Raw genomic sequence first — 27,229 nt, forward strand, 5'->3', positions numbered from 1 at the left:
AGCTTAAAGTTCTGATACAAAGCTCCAAATCTCCTGCATAGACATAGTTGCATAATTACACCATGTTTGCCTGCCGCCATCACTAGGGAACACTCATGAGCTTATTACATGGAGAATAAATATATATAGAGCCACCACTAGAGGGAGCTCAGGAGATTACTGCATACAGATATATACAGCCACCACTAGAGGGAGCTCAGAAGATTACTGCATACAGATATATACAGTCACCACTAGAGGGAGCTCAGGAGATTACTACATACAGATATATACAGCCACCACTAGAGGGAGCTCAGGAGATTCCTACATACAGATATATACAGCCACCACTAGAGGGAGCTCAGAAGATTACTGCATACAGATATATACAGCCACTACTAGAGGGAGCTCAGGAGATTACTACATACAGATATATACAGCCACCACTAGAGGGAGCTCAGGAGATTACTACATACAGATATATACAGCCACCACTAGAGGGAGCTCAGAAGATTACTGCATACAGATATATACAGCCACCACTAGAGGGAGCTCAGGACATTACTACATACAGATATATACAGCCACCACTAGAGGGAGCTCAGGAGATTACTACATACAGATATACACAGCCACCACTAGAGGGAGCTCAGGAGATTACTGCATACAGATTTATACAGCCACCACTAGAAGGAGCTCAGGAGATTACTGCATACAGATATATACAGCCACCACTAGAGGGAGCTCAGGAGATTACTGCATACAGATTTATACAGCCACCACTAGAGGGAGCTCAGGAGATTACTACATACAGATATATACAGCCACCACTAGAGGTAGCTCAGGAGATTACTACATACAGATATATACAGCCACCCCTAGAGGGAGCTCAGGAGATTACTGCATACAGATTTATACAGCCACCACTAGAGGGAGCTCAGGAGATTACTACATACAGATATATACAGCCACCCCTAGAGGGAGCTCAGGAGATTACTGCATACAGATTTATACAGCCACCACTAGAGGGAGCTCAGGAGATTACTGCATACAGATTTATACAGCCACCACTAGAGGGAAGTCTCACAGTTCAAGGTTAATTAAATCACCTTCTGCTGCCTCTGTGGATAATTAATATTCTGTGGTTTCCACAGCTGCAAAGGAGTTCAACATCATCTGATAGAAGGCATTAGAATTGGAGAATCAGTCACCAATGGCGTTCACAGCTCGCACCCTGTACTCTCTGAACTCTAGGGAAATGAAACTGGAGGGGGAACAAGGTGTTCAGATGGAGATGGCATTCTTGGGGTCTTAACTGGTTTCTATGGCACTTGGGCTCCTTATCGGTCAAAGGGATTTCATTCACCTGCATCCACAGTCCCATCCTCATGTCTTTACTATAACATGTCCCTTGTAGTGTTGAGTGAACTTGTGTTTTAAGTTCGGCGTCTAAAGTTCGGGTTCAGGTTATCGAAGTATCCCGTTATGGATTCCGCTACCATGGACCATAACGGAATTTAGAATCCATAACGGGATACTTCGATAACCTGAACTTGAACTTTAGATGCCGAACTTAAAACACAAATTCGCTCAACACTAGTCCCTAGATAATGGCAACCAGAAGGAAAACCTCCATTCTTTACACTGCAGACTGCATTCAGAGAAGGTAAACTCTATATGTGTGGACTGTGCACCTGCCGCCCAAACCCTAATGTTCCTTCCCTGAACTTCCACTTTCTACAATGCGTCATCAAGGAACCATGACAAGTACTGAGTAACCTGCCATCCACCTGCGCAGCCACACCAGCTGTGTACTCCTCCAGGAAATGTGACCTGTCAGCTCTTCTTCTTCAGGACTGGACCCTGGCAGCAGAGCAGGATCTGTAAGGTGGGATCTTCTGATCTGTTACTGTTCTCAGATATTGGCTTTAATGGTTGGGTTGTGGGGCGATAGAACCTCTGTGTGACCTTTGTCTGTATAGAAGGAGATCTGCACTAGATAAGGAGCCTCCCCCTATATCTGTTCACATCTAGAATCGAGAAGAATGTAAGCCCCCCCCCTGCCCAAAAGGAAACATTGTATAGGGAGAACCTCCCCCCCCCCCCCTCCAGTACAGCTTCTATACAGAGCACCCCAAGTAAACATTGTATAGGGAGAACCTCCCCCCCCCCCAGTACAGCTTCTATACGGAGCACCCAAGTAAACATTTAATAGGGAGAACCTACCCCCCCCCCCCAGTACAGCTTCTATACGGAGCACCCAAGTAAACATTGTATAGGGAGAACCTACCCCCCCCCTCCAGTACAGCTTCTATACGGAGCACCCAAGTAAACATCTTATAGGAGAGACCTCTTAAATAAACCTTCTTCTATAGGTAGCACCCCAAGTTAACCTTGTATAAGGAGCACCGCCTTGCTAAACATTCTATGGGAGGCACCACATAGGTAAATTATCTATAGGAAGTACCCCCTGAATAAACCTTCTATAGGGAGCACCCCCTGAGTACACCTTCTATAGGGAGCACCCCCAGAGTACACCTTCTATAGGGAGCACCCCCAGAGTACACCTTCTATAGGGAGCACCCCCAGAGTACACCTTCTATAGGGAGCGCCCCCAGAGTACACCTTCTATAGGGAGCGCCCCCAGAGTACACCTTCTATAGGGAGCGCCCCCAGAGTACACCTTCTATAGGGAGCGCCCCCAGAGTACACCTTCTATAGGGAGCGCCCCCAGAGTACACCTACTATAGGGAGCGCCCCCTGAATAAACCTTCTATAGGGAGCGCCCCCAGAGTACACCTTCTATAGGGAGCACCCCCAGAGTACACCTTCTATAGGGAGCACCCCCAGAGTACACCTTCTATAGGGAGCACCCCCAGAGTACACCTTCTATAGGGAGCACCCCCAGAGTACACCTTCTATAGGGAGCACCCCCAGAGTACACCTTCTATAGGGAGCACCCCCAGAGTACACCTTCTATAGGGAGCACCCCCAGAGTACACCTTCTATAGGGAGCACCCCCAGAGTACACCTTCTATAGGGAGCACCCCCAGAGTACACCTTCTATAGGGAGCACCCCCTGAATACACCTTCTATAGGGAGCGCCCCCTGAGTACACCTTCTATAGGGAGCGCCCCCTGAATAAACCTTCTATAGGGAGCGCCCCCTGAATAAACCTTCTATAGGGAGCACCCCCAGAGTACACATTCTATAGGGAGCACCCCCTGAATAAACCTTCTATAGGGAGCACCCCGAGTACACCTTCTATAGGGTGCACCCCCTGAATAAACCTTCTATAGGGAGCACCCCCAGAGTACACCTTCTATAGGGAGCACCCCCAGAGTACACCTTCTATAGGGAGCACCCCCAGAGTACACCTTCTATAGGGAGCACCCCCAGAGTACACCTTCTATAGGGAGCACCCCCAGAGTACACCTTCTATAGGGAGCACCCCCAGAGTACACCTTCTATAGGGAGCACCCCCAGAGTACACCTTCTATAGGGAGCACCCCCAGAGTACACCTTCTATAGGGAGCGCCCCCTGAATAAACCTTCTATAGGGAGCGCCCCCTGAATAAACCTTCTATAGGGAGCACCCCCAGAGTACACATTCTATAGGGAGCACCCCCTGAATAAACCTTCTATAGGGAGCACCCCGAGTACACCTTCTATAGGGTGCACCCCCTGAATAAACCTTCTATAGGGAGCACCCCCAGAGTACACCTTCTATAGGGAGCGCCCCCTGAATAAACCTTCTATAGGGAGCACCCCGAGTACACCTTCTATAGGGGGCACCCCCTGAATAAACCTTCTATAGGGAGCACCCCCAGAGTACACCTTCTATAGGGAGCGCCCCCTGAATAAACCTATAGGGAGCACCCCCAGAGTAAACATTTGAGTAAACCACATATAACAGCCCCCTCCCCATGTAACCTTCTATATGAAGAACTCTCTGAGTAAATCACATATAGGTAGCACCCCGAGTACACCTTCTATAGGGAGCGCCCCCAGAGTACACCTTCTATAGGGAGCACCCCCTGAATAAACCTTCTATAGGGAGCACCCCCAGAGTACACCTTCTATAGGGAGCGCCCCCTGAATAAACCTTCTATAGGGAGCACCCCGAGTACACCTTCTATAGGGGGCACCCCCTGAATAAACCTTCTATAGGGAGCACCCCCAGAGTACACCTTCTATAGGGAGCGCCCCCTGAATAAACCTTCTATAGGGAGCGCCCCCAGAGTACACCTTCTATAGGGAGCGCCCCCTGAATAAACCTTCTATAGGGAGCACCCCCAGAGTACACCTTCTATAGGGAGCGCCCCCTGAATAAACCTTCTATAGGGAGCACCCCCAGAGTACACCTTCTATAGGGAGCGCCCCCTGAATAAACCTTCTATAGGGAGCACCCCCAGAGTACACCTTCTATAGGGAGCACCCCCAGAGTACACCTACTATAGGGAGCACCCCCAGAGTACACCTACTATAGGGAGCACCCCCAGAGTACACCTACTATAGGGAGCACCCCCAGAGTACACCTACTATAGGGAGCACCCCCAGAGTACACCTACTATAGGGAGCACCCCCAGAGTACACCTTTTATAGGGAGCACCCCCTGAATAAACCTTCTATAGGGAGCACCCCCAGAGTACACCTTCTATACGGAGCGCCCCCAGAATAAACCTTCTATAGGGAGCACCCCCAGAGTACACCTTCTATAGGGAGCACCCCCAGAGTACAACTTCTATAGGGAGCACCCCCAGAGTACACCTTCTATACGGAGCGCCCCCAGAATAAACCTTCTATAGGGAGCACCCCCAGAGTACACCTTCTATAGGGAGTGCCCCCTGAATAAACCTCTATAGGGAGCACCCCCAGAGTACACCTTCTATAGGGAGCGCCCCCTGAATAAACCTTCTATAGGGAGCACCCCCAGAGTACACCTTCTATAGGGAGCACCCCCAGAGTACACCTACTATAGGGAGCACCCCCAGAGTACACCTTCTATAGGGAGCACCCCCAGAGTACACCTTCTATAGGGAGCGCCCCCTGAATAAACCTTCTATAGGGAGCACCCCCAGAGTACACATTCTATAGGGAGCACCCCCTGAATAAACCTTCTATAGGGAGCACCCCGAGTACACCTTCTATAGGGGGCACCCCCTGAATAAACCTTCTATAGGGAGCACCCCCAGAGTACACCTTCTATAGGGAGTGCCCCCTGAATAAACCTTCTATAGGGAGCACCCCGAGTACACCTTCTATAGGGGGCACCCCCGAGTACACCTTCTATAGGGAGCACCCCCAGAGTACACCTTCTATAGGGAGCGCCCCCTGAATAAACCTATAGGGAGCACCCCCAGAGTAAACATTTGAGTAAACCACATATAACAGCCCCCTCCCCATGTAACCTTCTATATGAAGAACTCTCTGAGTAAGGCTACATGCACACGACCGTGTGTGTTTTGCGGTCCGCAAATTGCGGTTCCGCAAAAAAAACGGATGACATTCCGTATGGCATCCATTTTTTTTGCGGATCCATTGTAATAATGCCTATCCTTGTCCGCAAACTAGAAAAAAATAGGACATGCACTATTTTTTTAGCGGAGCAACGGAACGGACATACTGATGCGGACAGCACACTGTGTGCTGTCCTTGTTTTTTGCGGACCCATTGAAATAAATGGGTCCGCATCCTATCCGCAAAAAAAACGGATCGGACACTGAAACAAAATACGGTCGTGTGCATGTAGCCTAAATCACATATAGGTAGCACCCCGAGTACACCTTCTATAGGGAGCACCCCCAGAGTACACCTTCTATAGGGAGTGCCCCCTGAATAAACCTTCTATAGGGAGCACCCCCAGAGTACACCTTCTATAGGGAGCGCCCCCTGAATAAACCTTCTATAGGGAGCACCCCCAGAGTACACCTTCTATAGGGAGCACCCCCTGAGTACACCTACTATAGGGAGCACCCCCAGAGTACACCTTCTATAGGGAGCACCCCCAGAGTACACCTTCTATAGGGAGCACCCCCTGAATAAACCTTCTATAGGGAGCACCCCCAGAGTACACCTTCTATAGGGAGCACCCCCAGAGTACACCTTCTATAGGGAGCGCCCCCTGAATAAACCTTCTATAGGGAGCACCCCCAGAGTACACCTTCTATAGGGAGCACGCCCAGAGTACACCTACTATAGGGAGCACCCCCAGAGTACACCTTCTATAGGGAGCGCCCCCTGAATAAACCTTCTATAGGGAGCACCCCCAGAGTACACCTTCTATAGGGAGCGCCCCCTGAATAAACCTTCTATAGGGAGCGCCCCCTGAATAAACCTATAAGGAGCACTCCCAGAGTAAACATTTGGCAGGAAGCACCTCTCAGGAAACCCTCTAGAGGGAGCACCCCCTAAGTAAACCTCCTTGTTTATGTTATCGCAGCCTCTGGTTTCCATTTATAGGCAGTAATCCTGTCCACAGCGAGCCCTGCTCCCAGCCGAGAAGTGGATACAATGTATCAGTCTAGACAATGCTCTGGACTCCAGACTGATACAATGTAGAACTTATTCATTTACTCAGTGATTCAGCTGTAGGGCTCATGCACACGACCGTATCTATTTTGCGGTCCGCGAAAAACGGATCCTCAAAAAATACAGATGACGTCCGTGTGCATTCCGTATTTTGCGGAACGAAACAGCAGGCCCCTAATAGAACAGTCCTATCCTTGTCCGTGATTCGGACAATAATAGGACATGTTCTATTTCTTTGCGGAACGGAAATATCGAAATACGGAAATGGAATGCACACAGAGTAACTTCAGTTTTTTTTGCAGACCCATTGAAATGAATGGTTCCGCTAACGGTCCGCAAAAAAAACGGAGTGGACACGGAAAGAAAATACGTTCGTGTGCATGAGCCCTTATTTATACACAACTAGAAAATCCCAAATAGTTTTATTTTTATGTTTTAGGGTTGATTCACAAGATCATGATCGGCCTGGGAAACGTGGCCTGTGTGTTGGCTGCATCTCCCGGACCGGCCGTGGCTCCCTCGCCCCGAACTGACTGCATCATGGTGATTTATGGTGCAGTTAGTTCCTATCTGATCGCAGATCTAATGTACTGTACTCACATCATGTATGTAACAGTCACGGGATCACATAAGAACTGACCGGTGATTCACTCAGTGCGGGTCGGGAGAGCCGTGGCCGATCCAGGAGAAGTGAATCTGCACTTATTTCTCTTGCACAATATAATAAAAGTGATGCTGCATTTAACGACCAATAAATAATGCTGTCTTTCCATTGATGGATCTGTAAAGGGTTGCATTCACACAGTGGATTTATGATGCTATGTAACTCCTCTTTCACACGGGCATCCCAGATTTGCTCTGGATGCGTCGCGTGTGCATTGCGGGAAAACCGCGCGAGTAGGCACGCAATTGCAGTCAGTTGCGTTCCGATGTTCAGTTTTTTCAGAATGCTTACTAAAATGTCACTTGAGGGGTTAAAAAATAAAATTAACTCACCTCATCCTCTTGTTCGCGCAGGCGGCATCATCATCTTGCTTCTTCTTTCAGGACCTGCAAAAGGACCTTTGATGACGTCATCGCGCTCCCCACGTGGTGACGTCAGCGCAGGTCCTGCTGAATGAAGATAGAAGATCCTTCAGGAAGATGATACCGACTGCACGATCAAGTGGATGAGGTAAGTACATTTTTTTTCACTTTTTTTTTAACCCCTCCAGCCCTATTTTACTAAGCATTCTGTATTCAGAATGCTATTATTTCCCCTTATAACCTTGTTAGAAGGGACAATAATACAGTCTAGAGAACACCGAACCCAAACTTCAGTGAAGAACTCCCGGCTCGGGTCTGGGTACCACATTTATTTTTTTATTCCACTCGTGCAAAACGCATTGCACTCGCTCGGAAAAAAAACGGAACAACGAAACGCAATCGCAGACAAAACTGACAGAATTTGTGTGCCTACTCACGCGGGTTTCCCACAATGCACCCTGAGCGCATCCAGCGCTCCCCCGCGACGCCCGTGTGAAAGAGGCCTTAGAGTTTGTTTTTTGCAGGACGGGCTGTACTTTTATTGGAAGTTTTGGGTACACACAACTTTTTCATTGTTTTTATTTCACTTTTTTTTTAAGGTGGGATGAACTAAAAGAAGTAATTCTGACAGTAGATCTCACGATGGACAATAGAATACCAATTTTGTATAGTCTAAGACTAGTATTTTTATAGTCTTTTAGAAAATAAATAAAGAGTATTTTATTGTAAAAATTTTTTTTTTGTTTGTAACATTTATTCCTCCCCCACAGGGACATCTAATCACATAATACATTGCACTTCTTTTGAATTGCAGTGCATCCTATCACTGTATACCCCGACTCTGGCAGGGCCTAATAGGCTTCCAAACTTGATTCAGAGGTCACGTCTAGGCTTATGGCTGCCATGGTAATCATCGGCACCCCACAATTGGGCTGTGGGGGAAGCAATTGTAATTGCCTATAAGTGGGGTTCTCGGGGTTGAACCGCCACCGATCCTGAAGATGTTACTTATATAGCACCTTCAGTTGCTGCACCGCTCTACATGGCACAATACTGCGGCACTGCAGCGCTCTACATGGCACAATACTGCGGCACTGCAGCGCTCTACATGACACAATACTGCAGCACTGCAGCGCTCTACATGGCACAATACTGCGGCACTGCAGCGCTCTACATGGCACAATACTGTGGCACTGCAGCGCTCTACATGGCACAATGCTGCGGCACAGCAGCGCTCTACATGGCACAATACTGCGGCACTGCAGCGCTCTACATGGCACAATACTGCGGCACTGCAGCGCTCTACATGGCACAATACTGCGGCACTGCAGCGCTCTACATGGCACAATACTGCGGCACTGCAGCGCTCTACATGGCACAATACTGCGGCACTGCAGCGCTCTACATGGCACAATACTGCGGCACTGCAGCGCTCTACATGGCACAATACTGCGGCACTGCAGCGCTTTACATGGCACAATACTGCGGCACTGCAGCGCTCTACATGGCACAATACTGCGGCACTGCAGTGCTCTACATGGCACAATACTGCGGCACTGCAGCGCTCTACATGGCACAATACTGCGGCACTGCAGCGCTCTACATGGCACAATACTGCGGCACAGCAGCGCTCTACATGGCACAATACTGCGGCACTGCAGCGCTCTACATGGCACAATACTGCGGCACTGCAGCGCTCTACATGGCACAATACTGCGGCACTGCAGCGCTCTACATGGCACAATACTGCGGCACTGCAGTGCTCTACATGGCACAATACTGCAGCACAGACAAAACCTGAGGCTCATCCTCGATGTTCTGTGATGTTCTCATTAGCAAGTGTGATTTACCCTAACAGGGAAGGAGGTAAGAACATGGACTAACCATCTGTAGACATGTCAGATGGAGGAGCACCGACACCCTGGGTTCAGCTTATCATCAGGGACCCATGTGGACCAGCCCTTTTAGGGAAGCACTTATAATGAGATATAAAAGCAATTTTCGAGGGCGGCCTCCTGCTTGTATTCAATGTGTGACTTTGGCAGTTAAATATAATTTGGTTGAGAAATATTTCATGCTGAGCTCCAGTTTCCCTCCAGACCCCAGAGGAAGCCGCTCACCTCCGGCTTATATTCACTCGTTGCTGTAAAAGTCTCCGGCTCGCAGCCCTGGTGAATGAGCTTGGTGTCCTCCTATCAAAGTGACCTGAAACCGACCATCACAAGAAGACGTCCTGATTACATGCTGGATCCAAGGGACCATGGCCTCCAGGACGGGCCGGGCTCTGTGTGCGATGCTCACTCTGCTACTGATATCTGGTAAGATACAGACATATACCGTACAGTGACAGCAGAAATATCCGCTGATCATGGCTGTGTGTCCACAATATCACTGTCCTATAGGTAACCGGTGTCATAACACTACTGCTCCTGCATTATATTCATATAAATTACGCTCTGATATCCATGGAACAACTGCTTGCCTCTATATGTCTAATTATCTTTTTATCTATCTCTATGTCATATCTAGGGATGAGCGAATCGACTTCAGATCAAACATCCGAAGTCGATTCGCATAAAACTTCATTCTAATATTGTACGACGCAGGAGCTCCGTACAGTATTAGAATGTATTGGCTCCAATGAGCCGAAGTTATTACTTCGTAAAGTCTTGTGAGACTTCGCATAATAACTCCAGAAGTTGATTTAGGCCTCATACACAGAAACGTATTTTGTTTCTGTGTCCGTTCTGTTTTTTTGCAGATAGGATGCGGACCCATTCATTTCAATGTGCTGTCCGCATCCGTATGTCCGTTCCGTAGCCCCGCAAAAAAAATAGAACATGTCCTATTCTTGTCCATTTTAGGCAAAACTGACGCATACGGATGTCATCCTTTTTATGGGCGGATCCACAATTTGCGGACCGCAAAAGACAAATAAATTCTTAAAAAATCGTATAATGTGATTTCCTGATTTATTTATTTTTATTCTGTCTCTCAGATGGGAATGCACCTACAATGTGAATGTCAGACCCTCCATGATTTCCAAGTGGGAGAACTTGCAAAATCGCAGGGTGTTCAAATACTTGCTTCTGTTCCTCACTGTAGTTGTTAAGTGAAAAAATCCTTCCCCGCTCCAGATGTCGGAACAAATCCCTGGATCAGTGTCCATCTTCCATTTAAGGAAGGGTTTGGGCCAAAGGGAAAGGGTGTGTAGAACATGATTTCTATACATTGTCAGAAGCCTCAATGTTATTTTGACATAAAAAGTCATCTAAACCTTTTTTGAAGCATCTCCTGTATTTGCTGTGACCGGCTCCTGTGGCTATTCCAGAGATTCACAGCCCTTACTGTAAAGAATTATTCTCGCCTCATATGACTGAATCTTTTTTCTCCAGGCGTAGGGAGCAACCCCTTGTTTTTTGAGGGGGTTTAACACAGAATAGCTTCCCTTGATATTTTTTGTATGGCCCATTTATATATTTGTACAGGTTAATCATGTCCCCCCTTAGACGTCTCTTCTCAAGACTAAATAAATTCAATTCTTTTAATCTTTTTTCATAACTCAGACCCTCCAGGCCCATTATCAGTTTAGTCGCTCTCCTCTGTACTCTCTCCAGCTCCAGGGCATCCTTTCTATGGACTGGTGCCCAGAACTGAACTGCATATTCCAGATGAGGCCGCACCAACGCTTTGTAAAGTGGCAATATTACATCCCTGTCCTGAACTCCAGAGTCCAGACCGCTTTTAATACAAGACAATATTGCATGCTGTTATTGAGGGTGCATTCACACGACTGTATAAATGGATCCGCATCCGCTCCGCAAATTTGCGGAACGGGTGTGAACCCAATTATTTCAATGGGGCCTCAAAAGATGTCGACAGCACACAGTGTGCTTTCCGCATCCGTTGTTCCGTTCCGTGGCCCCGCAAAGATAAAGCATGTCCTAGCGGACAAGCTTAGGCATTCTCTATATAGTGCTGGCCATTTGCTGTCCGAAAATTGCGGAACGCACACGGCGGGTATCCGTGTTTCATGTCACTAATAAATAAGGTAAATAATAGCGGACCCAGCACAGAACCTTGGGGTACACTGCTTATAACCCGGGATTATTCAGAGTAGGAATCATTGACCACAACTCTCTGGATACGATCATGAAGCCAATTTTCAATCCAATCATAAATTATATTTTCTAAACCAATAGACCTCAATAGACCCATTAGTCGCCGGTGTGGGACAGCATCAAACGCCTTTGCAAAGTCCAAAAACACAATATCCACAGTCTTCCCTCTGTCCAGGCTTCTTCTCACCTTGGTTATCCTGACGGCTTCTGTTCTTAGTAACACCATGTTGGCTATCACTTATTATATTATTGACAGTTACATAATCCTGTATGTCATCCCGTAGAAGGCCCTCAAACATGTTTCTCACTATGGATGTTAAGCTTACTGGTCTATAATGTCCTGGTGAAGACCTAGCGCCCTTTCTGAAAATGGGCACCACATTCGCCTTGGTACAATGCCTGTCATTAAAGAATCTTTGAATATTATGAGCAGAGGAAAAGCAATAACTGAACTAAGCTCCTTTAGAACTCTAGGGCGTAATCCATCTAGACCTGGGGCCTTTTTCACGTTTACATTTTTTGCAGCATATTAAGGACCATGTGTACAGTCAAAGCTGATATCTATCTATCTCATATCTATCACTGTTATCTCTCTCTTTAGCACTTATTAACTATGCTTTGCATCTACCTCTCCAGTTGAAGGTCAGAGAATCACCAGTACAAATATATATCCAGCTCCATCAACTTCAGGAGCAGAAGAACGTTCCATGACACCATCTGAGTCTGGCACCACAGCTTCCATAAGAGAAGATGGAGGCAATGTATCATCAGCCACTTCACAGGACATCAGCATCCCCACCACAGTGGACCCTAATGGAAGTCAGGCTGCAACTATGATCGGGACATCAGAGACCATCATCACTATTATTGATCCAGATACAACACCAGACATCAGCCATACTATTGTGGCAAAAAGTATGGACCCCGGCACCACAAAAATGAATGAACCAACACCAATCATCAGCCAGACAAGTGTGACAAATGGAACTGGTGCCAGCACCAAAAATGTGGTTGGACCAGCAGCTGGTAGCAATACAACCAACATTATCTATACAACCTCTGAAATCAAGAATATCAGCCTGACAGATCGAGCAGGTGACAGCAGTTCTACCAGTCCTGCCCTTATAACTGGTGCCGGTCCTACATATGGCATCAGTCCAACCACTGATAGACTTACCAGGACTGATACAGACATCAACACTACAATCAATCCCACAACTGAAAGCAGCCCTGTAACCCTGAGAGATCCAGCAACTTACAACCATGCAACCAGTGGGACAGACACAACTGGTACCAGTTCTACCCATACAACCAGTGGGACAGACACAACTGGTACCAGTTCTACCCATACAACCAGTGGGGCAGACACAACTGGTACCAGTTCTACCCATATAACCAGTGGGACAGACACAACTGGTACCAGTTCTACCCATATAACCAGTGGGACAGACACAACTGGTACCAGTTCTACCCATACAACCAGTGGGACAGATACTACTACTCCCATCAGTCCTAACATAAGTACAACTGATGTAATAGGTACTACTACTCCCATCAGCCCTGACATAAGTAGTACTGAGGTATTAGATACTACTACTCCCATTAACCCTACCATACCTACAACTCAGGGAATAGATACTACTACTCCCATCAACCCTAACATAATGACAAGTGAGGAAATAGATACTACTATTCCCATCAGCCCTACCATAAAGACAACTGAGGAAATAGATACTACTATTCCCATCAGCCCTGACATAAATACAACTGATGTAATAGATACTACTACTCCCATCAGCCCTGACATAAATACAGCTGAGGTAATAGATACTGCTACTCCCATCAGTCTTACCATAAAGACAATTGAGGAAATAGATAGTACTATTCCCATCAGCCCTGACATAAATACAACTGATGTAATAGAAACTACTACTCCCATCAGCCCTGACATAAATACAGCTGATGTAATAGATACTACTACTCCCATCAGCCCTGACATAAGTAGTACTGAGGTATTAGATACTACTACTCCCATTAGCCCTACCATACCTACAACTCAGGGAATAGATACTACTACTCTCATCAACCCTAACATAATGACAAGTGAGGAAATAGATACTACTATTCCCATCAGCCCTGACATAAATACAACTGAAGTAATAGATACTGCTACTCCCATCAGCCTTACCATAAAGACAAGTGAGGAAATAGATACTACTATTCCCATCAGCCCTGACATAAATACAACTGATGTAATAGATACTACTACTCCCATCAGCCCTGACATAAATACAGCTGAGGTAATAGATACTACTACTCCCATCAGCCCTGACATAAGTAGTACTGAGGTATTAGATACTACTCCCATTAGCCCTACCATACCTACAACTCAGGGAATAGATACTACTACTCCCATCAACCCTAGCATAATGACAAGTGAGGAAATAGATACTACTATTCCCATCAGCCCTACCATAAAGACAACTGAGGAAATTGATACTACTATTCCCATCAGCCCTGACATAAATACAACTGATGTAATAGATACTACTACTCCCATCAGCCCTGACATAAATACAGCTGAGGTAATAGATACTGCTACTCCCATCAGCCCTGACATAAATACAACTGATGTAATAGATACTACTACTCCCATCAGCCCTGACATAAATACAGCTGATGTAATAGATACTACTACTCCCATCAGCCCTGACATAAGTAGTACTGAGGTATTAGATACTACTACTCCCATTAGCCCTACCATACCTACAACTCAGGGAATAGATACTACTACTCTCATCAACCCTAACATAATGACAAGTGAGGAAATAGATACTACTATTCCCATCAGCCCTGACATAAATACAACTGAAGTAATAGATACTGCTACTCCCATCAGCCTTACCATAAAGACAAGTGAGGAAATAGATACTACTATTCCCATCAGCCCTGACATAAATACAACTGATGTAATAGATACTACTACTCCCATCAGCCCTGACATAAATACAGCTGAGGTAATAGATACTACTACTCCCATCAGCCCTGACATAAGTGGTACTGAGGTATTAGATACTACTCCCATTAGCCCTACCATACCTACAACTCAGGAAATAGATACTACTACTCCCATCAACCCTAGCATAATGACAAGTGAGGAAATAGATACTACTATTCCCATCAGCCCTACCATAAAGACAACTGAGGAAATTGATACTACTATTCCCATCAGCCCTGACATAAATACAACTGATGTAATAGATACTACTACTCCCATCAGCCCTGACATAAATACAGCTGAGGTAATAGATACTGCTACTCCCATCAGCCTTGACATAAATACAACTGATGTAATAGATACTACTATTCCCATCAGCCCTGACATAAATACAACTGATGTAATAGATACTACTACTCCCATCAGCCCTGACATAAATACAGCTGATGTAATAGATACTACTACTCCCATCAGCCCTGACATAAGTAGTACTGAGGTATTAGATACTACTCCCATTAGCCCTACCATACCTACAACTCAGGGAATAGATACTACTACTCCCATCAACCCTAGCATAATGACAAGTGAGGAAATAGATACTACTATTCCCATCAGCCCTACCATAAAGACAACTGAGGAAATTGATACTACTATTCCCATCAGCCCTGACATAAATACAACTGATGTAATAGATACTACTACTCCCATCAGCCCTGACATAAATACAGCTGATGTAATAGATACTACTACTCCCATCAGCTCTAACATAAGTACAACTGAGGTAATAGATACTACTACTCCCTTCAGTTCTACCAGAGCTACAACTGAGGGAATAGATACTACTACTCCCATTAGCCTTACCATAAATACTTCTGAGGTAATAGATACTACTACTCCCATCAGCCCTACCATAAAGACAACTGATGTAATAGATACTACTACTCCCATCAGCCCTAACATAAGTACAACTGAGGTAATAGATACTACTACTCCCATCAGTTCTACCAGAGCTACAACTGAGGGAATAGATACTACTACTCCCATTAGCCTTACCATAAATACTTCTGAGGTAATAGATACTACTACTCCCATCAGCCCTACCATAAAGACAACTGATGCAATAGATACTACTACTCCCATCAGCCCTACCATAAAGACAACTGAGATAAGAGATACTAATACTCCCATCAGTACTAACATTAAGACAACTGAGGTAATAAATACTACTACTCCAATCAGTCCTACAATAACTACAACTGAGGTAATAGATACTACTACTCCCATCAGCCGTAACATAAGTACAACTGAGGTAATAGATACTACTACTCCCATCAGCCCTGCCATAAATGCAACTGATGTAATAGGTACTACTACTCCCATCAGCCCTACCATTAAGACAACTGAGGTAATAAATACTACTACTCCCATCAGCCCTAACATAAGTACAACTGAGGTAATAAATACTACTACTCCCATCAGTCCTGGCATAGCTACAACTGTGTTCCCGAATATTACTACAAGTTCTACAACAAACGGAAATCCTAGAACTGTTCCTACTCTACTGCCGAGTACAACATGGACCCCGGCCTCAGGAGCTCCATCAGCAGATACAGCCACCAGGCCCGTCACCAACACTACAACGCCTCTGCTACACACAACAGGCGGTAAGTCACAGGCCACCCGGAGAAGTAATGTGATTGGAAGTGACACAAGTTCATCGCAGCTTCGGGGGGGGGGGGGGGGTCATTGTGAGGGGTCCTGATCAAGTTTCATCAAAATCCCAAAGGACAAAGGTTTCCATTTCACAAAATACCCAATAACAATGAGGTCTCCAGGTTCCTCTGAGGGCGGGCTCTAAAGAAGGGGCCCTGTGAGGGTAAGGGGGCCCTCTGAGGAGCAGACAGGATAGGTCCCTCCGGACCAGAGCTGGACGTGACGTCCTCATCTCCTGGGAGTTCAGGAGGAAGCGGCTACAATGGAGCAGAGAGCCCTCAGTATAAGGGTCCATTCATGCGAACATGAGCCGTCCGTCCCCGCGCTGCGGACCGCAGATTCCGGTCTACAATGCCTGGGCACCGGCCGTGTGAATCCCGTATTGTGGCGCGGACTCATTGACTTCAATGGGTCTGTGTTCATGTCCTATCTTTTGTGGTGCAGAGGCACGGACTAACAATCCGTGCCTCGGCTCCGCACCTCTGTGATACGGGACTAAACCGACCCTCTAAGGTAGGTCCGAGCAATTTGCGCATTTTCCACGGAGAAGCTCTTTAGATGTAAGAAGATAAAACACATTTACTGACAGGGAAGATGGAAATGTCATCGTTACCCAGTAAGATCCATTCCCGACTGGAGGGTAATTATGTGTTTCTATGAATTCCGCAGGAACCTCGGTCCTTAGAGTTACCGCCACAAGCACCTTATTGACCAACGCCACAATCAGCGCCGTCGTGGAGAAGGTAATTGGCCTCTGATTTCGGCTCGGTCCTGAGTCCAGGAATTCCGGCTGGACACTGAGTGCAGCTGACACCATGTTCAGGGGTCCCATGTCGGGATATTACTGGACGACCTTCTCCCCGCACCACCAATTTCCACGATAATTCCACTTTTGGGTTTTGAGGCTTAGTTTTCATGTTCTCCAGGAGTAAGCCACGATTTTTATGGTTTTAAATATTAAAGGGTGTTTTCCCCCAAAGTCACCCCAAAAATGTATGAAAAAGTAACAAGAGAAGCCTGACTCGCCTGCCGATCCCTTGCCGTTACATTGTTGCCGCTCTGGGGCTCCCTCCAGTCTCTGCTTTTGTGGCTGCAGTTATGTCCCAGACCACCCCATGCGTCAGGCTGCAGTTATGTCCCCGACCACCCCATGCGTCAGGCTGTAGTTATGTCCCCGACCACCCCATGCGTCAGGCTGCAGTTATGTCCCAGACCACCCCATGCGTCAGGCTGCAGTTATGTCCCCGACCACCCCATGCGTCAGGCTGCAGTTATGTCCCCGACCACCCCATGCGTCAGGCTGCAGTTATGTCCCAGACCACCCCATGCGTCAGGCTGTAGTTATGTCCCCGACCACCCCATGCGGAGCACGGGAGGGGCCACGCTGGAGCGGTGAGCATTTTAAGGGCACAGAGACAGTGTAGCAGGGACTGTAGACTGTACGGCTCCTTACCTCCATGGAGCTGCACAACCTCCGTCTGCTGCCATACAGGCGCTGTCAGGTAAATACTCCTCATTATACCTGCAGCGGAGAATACGGAGATACAGTACAGGCCCCATGTGGGAGCACACTCTCGGCTTCGTATACAACGGCACCATAATACGGCCGTGTGGATGAGCCCTTAGTCCCTGTGACCTCGGCTATTCAGCATGCCACAGTGGGTGCCTCCAGTTACCGCAGCATCCGAAAGCATCCAATGGAACAGTATAATTTATATGGGGAGCTGTGTACAAAGCCAGAAGCAGATGGCGGTATTATATGGGCCACTGTAATTCCAAAGAAATTGCCAGAGGAATGATAAAAATATTAAAAGTAGCAGCCACCAGCAGGAAGAGAATACGGGTGTAATGTACGGTAATAACCCTGCGGCCGCACCCCGAGCCAAAGTAAACCCTGTACGATACACTCGGCGGTATTACCGCATATTTCTTCTTTATAACATGAGCTTCACCTTCTTTTTAACAAGGTTATAAACTTCCCAAGGACAGACTGTGTAATGGCAAACATAAATATAACCGCCACACAGTGCACATAACTACCACCGTACACTGCACAAAACTACTACCACCGCACAGTGCACACAACTACTACCACCGCACAGTGCACACAACTACTACCACCACACAGTGCACAGAACTACTACCACCACACAGGGCACATAACTACTACCACCACACAGTGCACAGAACTACTACCACCACACAGGGCACATAACTACTACCACCGCACAGTGCACATAACTACTACCACCGCACACAACTACTACCACCGCAGAGTGCACACAACTACTACCACCGCACAGTGCACATAACTACTACCACCGCACAGTGCACATAACTACTACCACCGCACAGTGCACATAACTACTACCACCACACAGTGCACATAACTACTACCACCACACAGTGCACATAACTACTACCACCACACAGTGCACATAACTACTACCACCGCACAGTGCACAGAACTACTACCACCACACAGTGCACATAACTACTACCACCGCACAGTGCACATAACTACTACCACCGCACAGTGCACATAACTACTACCACCACACAGTGCACATAACTACTACCACCGCACAGTGCACATAACTACTACCACCACACAGTGCACATAACTACTACCGCCACACAGTGCACATAACTACTACCGCCACACAGTGCACATAACTACTACCGCCACACAGTGCACATAACTACTACCACCACACAGTGCACAAAACTACTACCACCGCACAGTGCACACAACTACTACCACCACACAGTGCACATAACTACTACCACCGCACAGTGCACACAACTACTACCACCGCACAGTGCACATAACTACTACCACCGCACAGTGCACATAACTACTACCACCGCACAGTGCACACAACTACTACCACCGCACAGTGCACATAACTACTACCACCGCACAGTGCACATAACTACTACCACCGCACAGTGCACATAACTACTACCACCGCACAGTGCACATAACTACTACCACCACACAGTGCACATAACTACTACCACCGCACAGTGCACATAACTACTACCACCGCACAGTGCACACAACTACTACCACCGCACAGTGCACATAACTACTACCACCGCACAGCGCACACAATTACTACCACCACACAGTGCATACAACTACTACCACCACACAGTGCACACAACTACTACCACCGCACAGTGCACATAACTACTACCACCGCACAGCGCACACAATTACTACCACCACACAGTGCATACAACTACTACCACCACACAGTGCACACAACTACTACCACCGCACAGTGCACATAACTACTACCACCGCACAGCGCACATAACTACTACCACCGCACAGCGCACATAACTACTACCACCGCACAGCGCACATAACTACTACCACCACACAGCGCACATAACTACTACCACCACACAGTGCACATAACTACTACCACCACACAGTGCACATAACTACTACCACCGCACAGTGCACATAACTACTACCACCGCACAGCGCACATAACTACTACCACCGCACAGTGCACATAACTACTACCACCGCACAGTGCACATAACTACTACCACCGCACAGCGCACATAACTACTACCACCGCACAGTGCACATAACTACTACCACCGCACAGTGCACATAACTACTACCACCGCACAGTGCACATAACTACTACCACCACACAGTGCACATAACTACTACCACCGCACAGTGCACATAACTACTACCACCGCACAGTGCACATAACTACTACCACCCCACAGTGCACATAACTACTACCACCGCACAGTGCACATAACTACTACCACCGCACAGCGCACATAACTACTACCACCGCACAGCGCACATAACTACTACCACCGCACAGCGCACATAACTACTACCACCACACAGCGCACATAACTACTACCACCACACAGTGCACATAACTACTACCACCACACAGTGCACATAACTACTACCACCGCACAGTGCACATAACTACTACCACCGCACAGCGCACATAACTACTACCACCGCACAGTGCACATAACTACTACCACCACACAGTGCACATAACTACTACCACCGCACAGCGCACATAACTACTACCGCCGCACAGTGCACATAACTACTACCACCGCACAGTGCACATAACTACTACCACCGCACAGTGCACATAACTACTACCACCGCACAGTGCACATAACTACTACCACCGCACAGTGCACAGAACTACTACCACCACACAGTGCACATAACTACTACCACCGCACAGTGCACATAACTACTACCACCGCACAGTGCACATAACTACTACCACCGCACAGCGCACATAACTACTACCACCGCACAGCGCACATAACTACTACCACCGCACAGCGCACATAACTACTACCACCACACAGCGCACATAACTACTACCACCACACAGCGCACATAACTACTACCACCACACAGCGCACATAACTACTACCACCACACAGTGCACATAACTACTACCACCGCACAGTGCACATAACTACTACCACCGCACAGTGCACATAACTACTACCACCGCACAGTGCACAGAACTACTACCACCGCACAGTGCACATAACTACTACCACCACACAGTGCACACCTGTGCTGCGCTCATTCTTACCGCCATCTCTGTTTCATCCACAACCTCGTGGTTTTCATTCCCAGACCTTGCCCCCCGCGCACTCTGTATCGGGCTGGCACACGATGGCGGGATGGTTTAGTTATTTACTCCTCATATATGAAGAATACTGAATGATTATAATACACTGGTCATTATTATACGGCTTAACGCTCCACCGTCAGAGAACGGACACTGGCGCGGTGAATGTCCTATCCGACACTGGGTGCATGGGGTCATATGGACACGGTTAGGGTGTATGTAAGGATCTCTGAGAGGATTCGGAATATTCGGCTGATCACTAACGCTCTGGATTCCCTCCTTTCGCACAGATCTGTTCTCTTTTAAAGCCACAGTTCCAAATAAAGGAGCTGAAACTAACCTGGGAAACGAACCAGATGACGGTAAGATGCAGCATCTGACTCCATTAGAAGACGGAGAAGGCGCCATTACTGCGCACACGACATGACGGATGTATACAGACTCCTCGTTACCGATATGGACTCTGTAGGACACCATCCTGTCTCTTCAGACCAAAGCTCATCCTGCTGAGATCCATCATCCATAACCTGCACTGTGCACATGCCCCGAGCACTCCATACAGTGATAAGAATAGTGTCATTCATCATTTTTCTATAATTTCTTCCTAATGTTCTGCAAAGGTGAAGGCCCCGCCTGTACAATGTAACACAGCGCGCCGGTCTGCAGCCACCACTAGGGGGAGCTCCTTCTATACAGCGCCCGTTGTTGTCACTAATACATCTGTACGCATTGAGCTCCCCCTAGTGGTGACTGTCACATATAAAACTCTATGAACTGAATGAAGTGCCATAAAGATATATTATAACTGAATTGTCACAGAATAAAACCCTGAAATGATGAGTATGGGCGCAGGTTACAGCGTGTTCCTGTGTCTAGTGTATGTAGTATCATGTGTATCATCTATTTATTATTATGTTTCAAAAAGTATTTATTTGCAAAATAGAAAACAAAGATTTACAAAGTAACGATGTGAATCCATAAACAAAATGAAAGGAAGTGTAGGCATTCAGTAGCTGTAGAGATTGCCAATTGTGAGTTAAAAAGCAGTAAGTATAATAACAAAACTGTTTCAGAACAATAAGAACCAATAATATGAGTTCCAGGAGTAATATAATACTAGAGACGGAGTAACTCCCCCGACTCTCCTGCTCCCAGAAGCAGAGGGATAGGGACAGAAAGAAGGAGCAGTCAGATCTTCTATCGGCCATTATATTTGTTCATAGGAAGTTCTGCAAATTAGGAGAGTGGAATTAAAATAAACAATAAAAACATAATGATCATAGGCATCGCTGCATCCCAAAATGTCTGAATTATTAAAATATAAAAATATTTATTTTATATAGCAAATGGGCCCCTAAATGATGGAAAGTACATCTTGTTCTGCAAAAAACTAGCCCTTATATGATTATGTGATGAGAAAATCAAAAAAGTTGTGGCTTTGGAAAGAAAAGAAAAATAATAATCCTCTGAGACTCAAGGGGTTAAATATTTTTGCATTTAACACAAAACTAATATTATAACATTAACACAAAAGTATTTAACATCACAGTTACAGTTTTGGCTATACTGTATATCAGTGCAATGGTGATATTTGACCACAAGGTCTCTTCAGAGAACCAAACCTCAGTAATGTGAATAACTGACCACAAGGTGTCCTCAGAGAGCCAAACCTCAGCTCGCTTAGCAGTCTTCTAGGTAATGTCAATAACTGACCACAAGGTGTCCTCAGAGAGCCAAACCTCAGCTCGCTTAGCAGTCTTCTAGGTAATGTCAATAACTGACCACAAGGTGTCCTCAGAGAGCCAAACCTCAGCTCGCTCAGCAGTCTTCTAGGTAATGTCAATAACTGACCACAAGGGGTCCTCAGAGAGCGAAACCTCAACTCGCTCAGCAGTCTTCTAGGTAATGTCGATAACTGACCACAAGGGGTCCTCGCTTAGCAGTCTTCTAGGTAATGTAAATAACTGACCACAAGGTGTCCTCAGAGAGCTAAACCTCAGCTCGCTCAGCAGTCTTCTAGATAATGTCAATAACTGACCACAAGGTGTCCTCAGAGAGCCAAACCTCAGCTCGCTCAGCAGTCTTCTAGATAATGTCAATAACTGACCACAAGGTGTCCTCAGAGAGCCAAACCTCAGCTCGCTCAGCAGTCTTCTAGATAATGTCAATAACTGACCACAAGGGGTCTTCAGAAAGCCAAACCTCAGCTCACTCAGCAGTCTTCTAGGTAAAGTCAATTACTGACCACAAGGGGTCCTCAGAGAGCGAAACCTCAACTCGCTTAGCAGTCTTCTAGGTAATGTCAATAACTGACCACAAGGGGTCGTCAGAACAGCAGTCTCCATACAATTGTGTATGCCAAGAGTATGTGGAGCCTTAGTGGTGAGATTTGTGGAACCCTGTGTGTAATTATACTTCCAGGGGGGTAGTTTGGGATGTCTACTGTGCTAGGAACAATTTTGCCTGTAGTGCAATAATTAAGAGGTATCAAAATATCTACTTATTGTAGTCACAAAATTGTTTTGGATGCCTCATTTAGACCGTGGGGTTCAAGCACAGTGATACAGTGGTTATTACACCAGGTATTGGTACTTTTGGCAAAGTGGGCAGACGCCAAGTCCCGCTGGAAAAAAAAAAAGAGCATCTCCAGGTAGATGGCTGCACTGACTTTGGACTTGATAAAACACAGTGGACCAACACCAGGAGATGACATGGCTCCCCAAACCATTACTGACTGTGGAAACTTCACCCTGGATCTTAATATGCCTGGACTGTGCGCCTCTCCACTTCCTCCAGACTCTGGAACCTTGATTTCCAAATGAAATGCAAACAGGTGCTGGGTCCTCCAGAGAGAAAGAGTGAGAGATGCTCTTCTTGTAGCTGTTTTCTGTTCTGGGACCTCCTCGCATTAACTCAAAATGTCACTAGGGCTCAAAATGTCCCAAGAGATCATGCACAAGGCCGTGGTTTGAGTCTGCATTGTTTGTGGGTCCTATTCACATCAATGGGGCCGCAAATGATGAAGACAGCACATCGAGTGCTTTTCGCATCTGCACATCTGTTCCGTCCACAAAATTATAGACCATGTGCTATTCTTGTCCACATTACGAACAAGGATAGGACTGCTTTATTAGGGGCCGGCCATTACGTTCCACAAAATGCAGAATGAACATGCCCGTTATCCCTGTATAGCGGATTCACAATTTGCAGACCGCAAAACAGCCAACGGTTGTCTGCATGATCCCTGACAGTCGCATGAAAATTGGAAAAAACCTTCCCAAAATTGTCACTTTTTTAAACCTGGCGCACAACTCTGGGGACACAATTGCATTTTAACCCCTTAGTGACATAACTAGTTTTAGCCTTAACTTGTTACGGACACAGGGCGTATAGGTATGCCCTGATGTCCTGGTACACCGCGGCAGGCGGTGATCAGAACAAGGTGCCTGCTCAAATCATTGAGCAGGCACCTTGGTACAATGCCCAAGGGGGTCCTATGACCCCCCCCCCCCCCCCTGTGTCGGCGATCTCAGCAAACAGCAGGTCAATTCAGACCTGCTGTTTGCTGCGTTTCCGGGTTATTCGGGTCTCTAGTGACCCGATAACCCGGAATAGGACAGTGATCAGTGGTTTTATAATACACCACCAATCACCGTCCTGCGATCCTGAGAGGTGATTGGTGATCGCTTCTTATTGGCCGGCTGGGCAGGTGGGCGGGAGCTCCTCTCCCCGCTCATACACGTCCGTGGAGCGGGAAAGAGAGGAGCTTGGCTGTACTGTAAGTTTTTTTGTGCCATCAATGTATTTGGGATAGGTATGGAGAGGTAGATTAGGCAGGGATAGTGAGGGAGAGTTAGGGGGAAAAAAATAGTTTTTTTTAATTGTGGTCTAGCACCCGGATCGGGTGTCTGGGGTCCACAGCACTAAGCTGTGTGACCCTCGACCCCCCAGGAGTGCTGCAGCTTGCCCCTCCCCCCACCCCCACACACACTTTTTTTTGGGCGCAAGTTTTTTTTTTTTTTGCATGCGCAGACTGTGGCTGTCACTCTTAGCGTCCGGCCACTGTTAGTGCATCACCCACCCCACCGCTGATGAGCTTCGTACCGCTGATCAGCGCGCTTGTTTATTTTTATTTTTTTCACTTTTGGGGATTTTCTATTTATTTATTTATTTTTTTCTGTTAGGTCTAGGGCAAAGTATGCGAACACCCGTCCCCCACACACATGCACACTGAATAAAGTTTTCCATGCACACACACACACACACACACACTCCCCTATGGCCCACCGGACGTTCTCGGCCGAGGAGGCATATGCCCAGCTTGCCTCCGAATCCGAGAGTCCCAGTGAGGATGAGGATGACCCCACTTTCCTCTTGTCATCCGCGTCCTCCTCATTATCTAGCGATGATGATGAGCTCCCAAGGCGGCGGAGCAAGGGGACCGCCATCCCAGGGACCCTGTGGCCCACACTAGTCCACCTGAGCCTCCTACCGGTAAACTTGTCTGGTGTACCCCACAGCATTTTGAGCCTGTGATTCCAGATTTTGTTGGCCAAGCAGGAATCCAGATTCCCACAGTGGGCCTCACTGAAAATGGATTAAAATGGAAAATTTGCCAAAAAATAGAAATTCGGAAATTTCATCTCCATTTGCCAATAACTCTTGTGGAACACCTAAACAGTTAACAAAGTTTGTAAAATCAGTTTTGAATACCTTGAGGGGTGTAGTTTCTTAGATGGGGTCACTTTTATGGAATTTCTACTCTAGGGGTGCATCAGGGGGGCTTTAATTGGGACATGGTGTAAAAAAAACAGTCCAGCAAAATCTGACTTCCAAAAACCACACGTCGCTCCTTTCCCTCTACGCCCTACCGTGTCCCTGTACAGTAGTTTACGACCACATATGGGGTGTTTCTGCAAACTACAGAATTAGGGCAAAAAATATTGAGTTTTGTTTGGGTGTTAACCCTTGCTTTGTTACTGGAAAAAATGGATTAAAATGGAAAATTTGCCAAAAAATCAAAATTCTAAATTTTTATCTCTATTTGCCTTTAACTCTTGTGGAACACCTAAAGGGTTAACGATGTTTGTAAAATCAGTTTTGAATACCTTGAGGGGTGTCGTTTTTAGAATGGGGTCATTTTTGGGTGGTTTCTATTATGTAAGCCTCACAAAGTGACTTTCAGACCTGAACTGGTCCTTAAAAAGTGGGTTTTTGAAAATTTCAGAAAAATTTCAAGATTTGCTTCTAAACTTCTAAGCCTTGTAACATCCCCAAAAATAAAATGTCATTCCCAAAATGATCCAAACATGAAGTAGACATATGGGTAATGTAAAGTAATAACTATTTTTGGAGGTATTACTATGTATTATAGAAGTAGAGAAATTGAAACTTGGAAATTTGCTAATTTTTCACATTTTTTTGTAAAGTTGGTATTTTTTTATAAGTAAAAATGTTTTTTTTTCTCCATTTTACCAGTGTCATGCAGTACAATATGTGACGAAAAAACAGTCTCAAAATAGATTGGATAAGTCAAAGCATTTTAAAGTTATCACCACATAAAGTGACACTAGTCAGAGTTGCAAAAAATGGCCTGGTCCTTAAGGTGAAAATGAGCCGGGTCCATAAGGGGTTAAGGACCAGTTACATTTTTCCCCTCTGAACACAATCATTACTTTGTAATTCTTCTATTTTTCTTTTTACTGGATTTTGGATTAGTTTTTTAGGAACCCCATATATATATATATATATATATATATATATATATATATATATATGTATATATATATATATATATATATATATGTATATATATATATATATATATATATATATACACAGGGTGGGCCATTTATATGGATACACCTTAATAAAATGGGAATGGTTGGTGATATTAACTTCCTGTTTATGGCCCATTAGTATATGTGAGGGGGGAAACTTTTCAAGATGGGTGGTGACCATGTCGGCCATTTTGAAGTCGGCCATTTTGAATCCAACTTTTGTTTTTTCAATAGGAAAAGGGTCATGTGACACATCAAACTTATTGGGAATTTCACAAGAAAAACAATGGTGTTCTTGGTTTTAATGTAACGTTATTCTTTCATGAGTTATTTACAAGTTTCTGACCACTTATAAAATGTGTTGAATGTGCTGCCCATTGTGTTGGATTGTCAATGCAACCCTCTTCTCCCACTCTTCACACA

The 27,229-nt window shown here is 46.1% G+C and overlaps 1 protein-coding gene across 4 annotated transcripts in view; it reads left to right on the forward strand.

Moving 5' to 3' along the window:
* The window catches only part of LOC122938744 (uncharacterized threonine-rich GPI-anchored glycoprotein PJ4664.02-like), a 34,142-nt gene extending 12,307 nt beyond the window's left edge, over positions 1–21,835 (forward strand). Inside the window, exons 1-6 of one of the 4 annotated variants that reach the window (XM_044294477.1) lie at positions 7,647–7,684; positions 9,636–9,854; positions 12,294–13,477; positions 14,675–16,319; positions 17,038–17,111; positions 21,317–21,835. In XM_044294477.1, coding sequence (XP_044150412.1) covers positions 9,797–9,854; positions 12,294–13,477; positions 14,675–16,319; positions 17,038–17,111; positions 21,317–21,406 — 3,051 coding nt within the window. In that variant the 5' untranslated portion in view covers positions 7,647–7,684; positions 9,636–9,796 and the 3' untranslated portion in view covers positions 21,407–21,835. Of the gene's footprint in view, positions 1–1,795; positions 1,868–7,646; positions 7,685–9,635; positions 9,855–12,293; positions 16,320–17,037; positions 17,112–21,316 lie in introns of those variants that run through there. The other 3 variants (XM_044294476.1, XM_044294473.1, XM_044294475.1) reach the window with 3 other exon arrangements.
* The last annotated feature ends 5,394 nt before the right edge of the window (positions 21,836–27,229 follow it).

This window comes from Bufo gargarizans, chromosome 5 (genome assembly GCF_014858855.1).
Source record: "Bufo gargarizans isolate SCDJY-AF-19 chromosome 5, ASM1485885v1, whole genome shotgun sequence".
NCBI classification, from domain to species: Eukaryota; Metazoa; Chordata; class Amphibia; order Anura; family Bufonidae; genus Bufo; species Bufo gargarizans.